Genomic DNA, 9,606 nt, shown 5'->3' on the forward strand with positions numbered 1-9,606 from the left:
TCAGACATTACTTACAGATAGCCAGGGGCACACTCCAACACTCAGACATTACTTACAGATAGCCAGGGGCACACTCCAACACTCAGACATTACTTACAGATAGCCAGAGGCACACTCCAACACTCAGACATTACTTACAGATAGCCAGGGGCACACTCCAACACTCAGACATTACTTACAGATAGCCAGGGGCACACTCCAACACTCAGACATTACTTACAGATAGCCAGAGGCACACTCCAACACTCAGACATTACTTACAGATAGCCAGGGGCACACTCCAACACTCAGACATAATTTACAAACAAAGAATTTGTGTTATGGGAGTCCACCAGATCAGAGGCAATAGGGATGCTCTCTTGACAAGTGTGTGAATTGGACTATTTTCCAGTCAAAATGTAATAAGTACCTTTTATAGAACTAGGCAAGTCAGTTAAGAACAAATTCTTATTTACAATGACGGCCCAGGAACAGTGGGTTAACTTCCTTGTTCAGGGGCAGAACAACAGATTTTTACCTTGTCAGCTCAGGAATTCGATCTAGCAACCTTTCAGTTACTAGTCCAACGCTCTAACCACTAGGCTACCCGCCGCCCAAAATGTAATGAGTACTTTTGGGTGTCAGGGTAAAATGTACATTATTTTCTTTAGGAATGTAGTGAAGTAAAAGTGAAATTTGGCAAAAATAGAAATGTAAAGTACAGATACCCCAAAAAACGAGTTAAGTAGCACTTTACACCACTGGTTAAGAGCATTGGGCCAGTAACCAAAAGGTCGATTATTTTTGGTTTGAATCTTCGAACAGACTAGGTGAAAAAATATATATATTATTTATGTTTTGTCACATACACCAGATAGGTGCAGTGAAATGTGTTGTTTTACTGGGTCAGCCATAGTAGTACAGTGCTCCTGGAGCAAATTAGGGTTAAGTGCCTTGCTCAAGGGCACATCAACACTTGTTTCACCTTATCTGCTAGGGTATTCGAACCAGCGACCTTTCGGTTACTGGCTCCATGCTTCTTTAAGTCGCTCTGGATAAGAGCGTCTGCTAAATGACTAAAATGTCAAGTGTAAATGTGGGCCTGTACAATATTGCAGGTTCATCATCTTTGTCCTTCCTCCCTTGGTTTGCAGCCTACATGTTGAGCTATTTTAAGCAGCCTTCCTTCCTTTCTTGAGGAAATGCTCCATCCTACGAAAACCTCTTATCGGTTGTTCCCATCGGTTGTTCCCATCGGTTGTTCCCATTGGAGAAAACACTTTACAGATCAAGGGACAACAGAGTCACAACGCCAGGTCAAAACCCCAACGTGTATAGATGGGATATAGGCCAGCCACCGAACACAGCAAAACAAGTCTGTTATAGAGTACACCCCCCACCCTGTTACAGATAGCCACTATCTTGTCATGTCCAACATACCCCACGCTGACCCCTGAAATGTCATCAGACCTCTAAATGACATTACCACACCCCCTGTGTGACGCAATCGTTTGCCATTTTTTAGGGTATCTCCTACAGACGTGATAGATTTGGAAGGCAGATGTTGACATGTAAACACAAACCCATGAGAAAAACACAACAGCGTGCACACACATACACGCAGAAAGAGATATGATTAAGCCCCGAAAATGTGTCAAAATATAAGAATGTGTAAAGTCAAGCTTTAAAACAGCTGGCCTACTGGTGACTCCTCCCCAGATAATAATCTCAGTCTGACATCATTACCCGACAGTATGACTTCACTACCTTGGCTCAAAACTGAATCACAAAACCAAATAGAAGGGAGGTCCAATATTGTTTGGCCCAGCTGCAATGGTTGCAATTTTGTTGGTTATCCTAATGGCCAAGGAACGAGTGTTCCACCAACCAGACCAGACAGATTGACCCTTGTACTGGGTTCTCCAAAACTAGACTGAGCCTCCAAATCCCTCAGTGCTCAATTATTATTTATTTATTTTTGTTTGTTTTTTGAAGGGGGAGGGGGAATTAGCCTATGCCAAATCGAAAATAAAGCCACAGACAGAGCCTCATATGACAGCATGACAATCAAAGAAAAATACCATACCAGAAAATCCATGAAATACTTTAGTAGCTTGACGTGCTCTCCCAAAACAGAAATTGGTTGGTGGTTGGCGTATTCCAGGTAAACCACTATTTTATCCTAAACTAGCTAGGCTAAATGTATACACTCGGAATTCTATGCACGGCCTTCTTTTCAAATGGTTTTGTTTTGGTCTCTAGCAAGAATCCGAGTTTGGACTGCAGGATACACACAATGTTGCAGGAAATATGGAAAGCGTTTTCATGCGAAGCGTAATGAAAGATATTCGAGCGAAACTGCGATAATCGGCTAGTCTTAATTTGGTTAGATCCGGTCATAGGATTCCTATATGATTATATTACAAACGTTTAAAATTCTATACATCAAAGTAACAATGATTTGATGCTATACTATAGAGTAACTTCTGAGTGGTTCAAATCAAAACCTCAACCACCGTGTCGAAATTTGGTAATATCCCGGAAGCGTACACAAGTTAGTTTTCTTGGATTTTATGATATCCCCCCCGCTTGTCACGTGACTTTGTACAGTAGACGCTTCGTTTACTTTACTGATGTTACCTTTCTGCAGGGCTGTCCCATCCGCGACACTATTTAAATCTAACAAGGTTATTTTTACAAAAACATGACAATTAAACTTAGCCTCGAAGTGAGAAAATGTCATTCCTTCTCTAATAATGTGCGTGTAGGGACCTCTAGTGGTTAATACGCAACGATACACCAGAACACTGTGAGCAAACAAACTATTTTATGATTAGGGATACATGAAGCCCACATTTAAAAAAAATACAATTTAACAATGAATACGAGGATGACCTTTTCCAAACATCAAATATGGGCCGACATGGCACAAAGTAAATACATTTTTCAAACATCAAATATGGGCTAATAGCACAGATAACACATTTTTTTTAAACTATGTTAAACTTCACATATCTTATATGTTGCATGATCACAGTCATGGTATAATTTGAGGTTTTAAATATTCTTGGTCTACTTGAATGATATAACAAATATGCGGACATTGATTATTTAAACAAAACAAGACTATATCCTGGCTATAGAGGCTCCACCAGATGTTGCAAATGCTTTAATCCTTTGAAAATTGTGAAACAGGCAGACTCCAGTGGCTTGAAGCTCTGAATGCAGCATGAAACAAAATTGTATTATAACATCGTTATAACGATATGTTATTCGTAAAAATATGACATCATTGTAACAATATGGAAACTTGACCAAACGTATTGCTCGCTGCTGTGTTGCCTGCTGAATGCATATCTCAGTGGTTATATGTAGCCTAGAACTAGCTCCACCCTCGAATATTCAGGGCTCTTTCGTCTGCGGACTAGTCCTGTTACGAGCCTTTAGCATCTGGAATAGGACTTTCTCCGTTGTACCTTTTCATGAAGAAAAAGAAGACATTGTTATTTGACTTTCACGCATGCGATTAGACTACAGAGAATACAAGCGCATGTTTTACAACTTGACATTTATTTTCGGACGATATTCTACAGCCCGATTGCAAAGAACTAAAACTAAAAAAAGAGTTTGGTGCTGAATACAAAGTGATACGGTGGTCCGATGGCTCGCTCGCATGACTAATTAATAGTCTATCAGGACTCGGTCGCGCGCTGCCCAGTTGTTTGTGTTATAAACTATGGCGTTTAGGGCAAAAGCCTTGTACGACTTTAGTTCGGAAAATCTAGGAGAGATATCGATTACTGAGAACGAAGTTGTTACTTTATACAGCGAACAAGACATAGAGGGATGGCTAGAGGGAACAAACAGCAGAGGGGATACTGGTCTTTTTCCAGCCTCATACGTGGAGATTCTCAGAAATGAATCATCTGACATCTCGTCCAACAATAATGGCATGTCGGCGGATCAAGGTCAACCCGACTCCCCATCAAGTGGTTATGATTCATCATACTATTCCCAGTCCCACTCTCGTGCTGAGAACATTAAAGATCCGACCCACTCTGCTTATCCTGTGCAAATTCCCCAGCGCCATGGTTACCAGACCAGTCAAGGTAGTGATGATGACTGGGATGATGACTGGGATGACAGCTCTACTGTGGCGGCTGAGCCCGGAACTAAACATGACAATGATGGAACTAGTTCCACAGCATACACAGTGACTACTTCGTTGCCTGGGAGACGTGACAGTTCCCAAGCCAAAAGTTCAGCAACAATAGGTAAAAACCTCAACAGGTTCTCAACCTTTGTGAAATCTGGTGGAGAGGCTTTTGTATTGGGAGAGGCGGCTGCCTTTGTCAAAGATGGGGACAAGATCTGTGTTGTCATGGGGCAGTATGGACCAGAGTGGCAGGAAGACCCATACCCGTTTGCCTGCTCCATCGATGACCCCACCAAACAGACAAAATTCAAAGGCATGAAGAGTTACATGTCATACAGACTGACTCCATCCCACACCCAGAGCCAGGTGAATAGAAGATACAAGCACTTTGACTGGCTCTACGCTCGACTTGTGGAACGCTTCCCTGTCATCTCAGTTCCCCATCTGCCTGAGAAACAGGCCACTGGGCGCTTTGAACAGGACTTTGTCTCCAAACGCAGAAAAGGTTTGATATGGTGGATGAACCACATGACGAGCCACCCTGTCCTGGCTAGATGTGACGTGTTCCAGCACTTCCTCACCTGCCCCAGCACAGACGAGAAGACGTGGAAGATGGGCAAGAGAAAGGCAGAGAAGGATGAGTTGACTGGCGCTAACTTCTTCCTAACCATCTCCACCCCGGCTGTTCCACTGGACCTACAGGAGGTAGAGAACAAGGTCGATGGGTTTAAAGCCTTCACCAGGAAGATGGATGACAACTGCCTAGTGGTGAATGCCACCATCAACGAGTTCGCCCGGAAGCAGATCACCGGGTTTAAGAAAGAGTATCAGAAAGTGGGTCAGTCTTTCAAACTGTTGGGCCAAGCCTTTGAGATGGACCAGCAGTCCTATTCTGTAGGACTGAACCGTGCCATAGCATTCACAGGAGAGGCCTACGAGGCTATAGGAGACTACTTTGCTGAGCAGCCCAGACAGGATTTGGACCCCATATCGGATCTGCTGGACCTGTACAAGGGACACCTGGCCAACTACCCTGATATCATCCATGTTCAGAAAGGTACCGTATGATTATATCACAGCTGTCTCTGCTCTAGAAATAGAGTCCATAGAATGGTCAAAGACCCTCTAAACGTTGCAATTTAGCTACACTCTCATGGGCATTCTATTTCTAGGGGTTATGTTGATGATGAACAAAAACACATTTTGCCTTGGCTTTCCTGGATATCCCTCGCAGCAAAATGTTTTGTGTTTTGAACATTACTTCAGATCATGTAACATGACACACACATGTTTTGTATTATGTACAACTTTTGTGCACCCTGGCAAAAGTTTGCTTTCACAGTGTTCTCTGTTGAGTAATGCTGAAGAATATGGCCTTGAGGCATGACATTTCATTCTCTGTCCTGAAAGAGAGATTTGAGAGTTTTGTCTCACACCCAATGAAGAGAGTGAGATCAGAGTTTTGGACTATAATCACAACTCAGGGCTCTTAAAGCTAGGCATAGTCTTGAAGGAAACGTGGTTAGCAACAGAACTCTTTAGTTCTCATTTTACCAATGGATACAGCGTTCTCTTATTTGTCACTTTGTAATAGATACATCAGCACAGAATTAGAAGGAGGAGATTCCGGGGCCTCTTGTCCAGCGTTTCCCTGGGAATATTGGAATGCGGAATAGCCTTAGGATTAAGTGATTTTCCTCTCCAAGGGTGGGGATCTGGGGAGCTGCTGCACAATATTGCCTGGACACATTTCTTCCCACTAGCACCGGTGCAGAAGTTCAGCTTATTGGTGCTCTGGCTCTGTGAAATGCATGCAAGTGCCGAAAAGAACAAAGTCCAATTTAATTTAATATCATTAGTATATTTATTCATCCAAGTGTGTGTCTGCATGTGTGTGTGTGTGTGTGTGTGTGTGTCTGCATGTGTGTGTGTGTGTGTGTGTGTGCATGTGTGTGCGTGTGCGTGTGCGTGTGTGTGTGCCCGTGTTGATTTATATTCCCCAGATAAGACCTGGAGTATAATGGCTGTAGATAAGGGTATTCACTAAAGCAGCAGAAAAGTCTTTAGGTAAATCTTCCACTTGCACATTCAGAGCTCAAGTACACTATATATACAAAGTATGTGAACACCCCTTCAAATTAGTGGATTCAGCTATTTCAGCCAAATCCATTGCTTACAGGTGTATAAAATCGAGCACACAGCCATGCAATCTCCAGAGACAAACATTGGCAGTAGAATGGCCGGGTCGTTCGTCATTGTAAGTAAGAATTTTGTTCTTAACTGACTTGCCTAGTTAAATAAAGTTTACTTTCCAACAAGTCAGTTCATTACATTTCTGCCCTGCTAGAGCTGCCCCGGTCAACTGTAAGTGTTGTTATTGTGAAGTGGCAACACCTAGGAGCAATAACGGCTCAGCCGTAAGGTGGTAGGCCACACAAGCTCACAGAACGGGACCGCAGAGTGCTGAAGTGTGTAAAAATGGTCTGTCCTCGGTTGCAAAACTCACTCCTGAGTTCCAAACTGTTATGCAGGTGAGTGAGGACCCAAAAGCGACTTAACAGAAACAGAGTTTATTCAAGTCCAAACAGAAAATAACAAATCCTGAATCCTTAACAGGAAATGTCCAAACGGGGATAACAGAAATCCTCTAGTTTGTAGAGGGGAATAACAGGATAAGCGGCCACAGACTGCAGGTCCCTTCGGGTAGGCGCAGGCCGTAGCTGACAGAGACACCTGCTCACACGCAGCATCTGATGAAGGCAAAAACACGACAGGACGGAACAAGAACACAGCAAAGCAAACAAGGATCCGACAAGGACAGAAGCAGAAACAGAGAGAGAAATAGGGCGACAGGTGTGAAAGAGTAAACGAGGTAGTTAGGAGAATGAGGAACAGCTGGGAGCAGGAACGGAACGAGAGAGAGGGATAGAGAGAGGGAAAGAACCTAATAAGACCAGTAGGGGGAAACGAATAGAAGAGAAAGCACAGGGACAAGACATGACAATATATGACAAAACATGACACAAACTGCCTCTGGAAGCAACGTCAGCACAATAGCTGTTCATCGGAAATGGGTTTCCATGGCCGAGCAGCCACACACAAGCCTAAGATCACCATGCGCAATGCCAAGCGTTGGGTGGAATGGTGTAAACCTCACCGCCATTGAACACTGGAGCAGTGGAAACGTATTCTCTGGAGTGATGAATCACGCTTCACTATCTGGCAGTCCAGTCCGACAGACGAATCTGGGTTTGGTGGATGCCAGGAGAATGCTACCTGCCCCAATGCATAGTGCCAACTGTAAAGTTTGGTGGATAAGGAATAATGGTCTGGGGCTGTTTTTCATGGTTCGGGCTAGGCACCTTAGTTCCAGTGAAGGGAAATCTTAACGCTACAGCATACAATGACATTATAGACGATTCTGTGCTTCCACCTTAATGGTAAACATTTGGGGAAGGCCCTTTGCTGTTTTAGCATGAAAATGCCCTTTGCACAAATCAAGGTCCAAAACAGAAATGGTTTGTCGAGATTGGTGTGGAAGAACTTGACTGGCCTGCACAGAGCCCTGACCTCAACCCCATCAAAAATATTAATGCCCATGATTTTGAAATGAGATGTTCGACGAGCAGGTGTCCATATACTTTTGGTCATGTAGTGTATGTGTCCTTCACGGCAACAATTTAATTGTTCATATCTCATTACAACAATTGCTGTCCTGAGCTATTCACTTATAAATAGGTTGTTCAGTGTTTGTGGCTGTTGATAACCATTTAGCCACAGTACTCCACAGTGTAATCAGCTGTAAACCAAACAGACTGCTTTGAATTAGACGATTATAACTATGTGTGAGTGCCACCACGGAGCATTGGCTTTAGTCTACTACTATATGGACAGAGAGCAGAGGGAATGAAACCAATGGTCAACTCTTCTTTCTGAGTCATGTTAAAACTTTTCAAAGGTACAGATTCATGATTCAACCAGAGTTTGCTTGACTAAATATGGCCTTTTCCTTTTCACCATTAATAGGAATACCTTTGATACCCTTCTCTCGAACCCTTTCCCCACTCATATTTCTCCCGTTCCATCTCCTTCTTTCTCTCCTCCACCTATCTCCCCAGGTGCCCTTACCAAAGTGAAGGAGTGCCAGAAACAAGAAGGGGAGGGATCAACCATCAACGAGCGTTGTAACATAATTTCCTGCGCCACACTGGCTGAGATCCAGCACTTTCACCGTACGCGCGTACGTGACTTCAAGAGCCAGATGCAACACCACCTCCAGCAGCAAATCATCTTCTTCCAGAAGATCACTGGGAAGCTAGAAGAGGCACTGCAGAAGTACGACGAGGATATCATCTAAGGCCCTGGAGAGAGGAGCATGGATACAGAGGGATAAAGAGAGGAGGAGGGGGGACTAAGGGAGAGGAGGGTGGATACAGAGGAATGAAGAGAGTATGAGGGGGGACTAAGGGAGAGAGTGGAGGGTGGATACAGAGGGATGAAGAGAGGAGGAGGGGGACACAGAGGGATAAAGAGAGGAGGAGGGGGACTAAGGGAGAGAGGAGGGTGGATACAGAGGGATAAAGAGAGGATGAGGGGGACTAAGGGAGAGAGGAGGGTGGGTACAGAGGGATGAAGAGAGGAGGAGGGGGGACACAGAGGGATAAAGAGAGGAGGAGGGGGGACTAAGGGAGAGAGGAGGGTGGATACAGAGGGATAAAGAGAGGATGAGGGGGGACTAAGGGAGAGAGGAGGGTGGGTACAGAGGGATGAAGAGAGGAGGAGTTGAGGGAGAGAGAGATTATGAGAACATGGGGTAGGAACATGGGGAGTGTGCTGGTCTTGGCACTGTGCAGTTCTGCAGTGTTCCCTATTTCATAATCTGATCAAGACTGGAGCACTGGTTTGGCAAAAAGATCGAGGGACACATTTTGACCTCCCCATCTCAGAGAAGTATTCCCCATTTAAACGGAATATGTTTTATGGTGCGAACTAAAGTAACTAGTCCGTAATGACAATGTAATTGGTTATGTGTTGTTTTTCCTTGACAAGATTATTCATCCATTCTTCAGTTGGAAGTGAGCAGATCTATGCAGGTACTGCACTGATGGATATGAAATAGGAGTGACAATTATTCCTTCATTGACAGAGAGGGTTGTTGTCTGCAAAACTTGATAATGTAGTCGAGCGTGACAGGATATGTTAAATCATCACTTATACAATTAGTGTCACTTCAAGAATATGTAGAATGATTTCAGTAAGGAAATTGTTTAGAATCACAATTATATCTGTGAAAACATGTTTAACCTGTTGCATTGAATCCTCCTCATTTGCCTTTTCCTCTGAACAAATATAACGTGATTTCAGTATCATGGCAAATATGAATGACATGTCCCTTTGTGTGTGTGTGTGCATGTGTATCAATGTCTACGTGTGTGTTATCATAGAGAGGGCAACCTGTTGTAGTTTCTGGA

The 9,606-nt window shown here is 43.7% G+C and overlaps 2 protein-coding genes across 2 annotated transcripts in view; one reads left to right on the top strand and one right to left on the bottom strand.

Moving 5' to 3' along the window:
• Nucleotides 1-2,493, bottom strand: part of LOC124017548 (ADP-ribosylation factor-like protein 15) — a 103,039-nt gene extending 100,546 nt beyond the window's left edge. Inside the window, exon 1 of the mRNA XM_046332764.1 lies at nt 2,066-2,493. Coding sequence (XP_046188720.1) covers nt 2,066-2,077 — 12 coding nt within the window. The 5' untranslated portion in view covers nt 2,078-2,493. The remainder of the gene's footprint in view (nt 1-2,065) is intronic.
• An 876-nt stretch (nt 2,494-3,369) lies between these two features.
• Nucleotides 3,370-8,580, top strand: LOC124017547 (sorting nexin-18-like). Its single transcript, XM_046332763.1, has 2 exons — nt 3,370-5,192; nt 8,254-8,580. The coding sequence occupies exons 1-2, from the start codon at nt 3,716-3,718 to the stop codon at nt 8,490-8,492; spliced, it is 1,716 nt and encodes a 571-aa protein (XP_046188719.1). The 5' UTR covers nt 3,370-3,715; the 3' UTR covers nt 8,493-8,580.
• Nucleotides 8,581-9,606: the final 1,026 nt, after the last annotated feature.

This window comes from Oncorhynchus gorbuscha, unplaced genomic scaffold (assembly GCF_021184085.1).
Source record: "Oncorhynchus gorbuscha isolate QuinsamMale2020 ecotype Even-year unplaced genomic scaffold, OgorEven_v1.0 Un_scaffold_27:::fragment_6:::debris, whole genome shotgun sequence".
Classification (NCBI taxonomy): domain Eukaryota; kingdom Metazoa; phylum Chordata; class Actinopteri; order Salmoniformes; family Salmonidae; genus Oncorhynchus; species Oncorhynchus gorbuscha.

Bases quoted from the DNA above. Each gene is read 5' to 3' on its own strand.
- LOC124017547 (XM_046332763.1), top strand. From the start codon at position 3,716: ATGGCGTTTAGGGCAAAAGCCTTGTACGACTTTAGTTCGGAAAATCTA. The intron at 5,193-8,253 runs GTACCGTATGAT...CTATCTCCCCAG, and splicing joins TATCATCCATGTTCAGAAAG to GTGCCCTTACCAAAGTGAAG.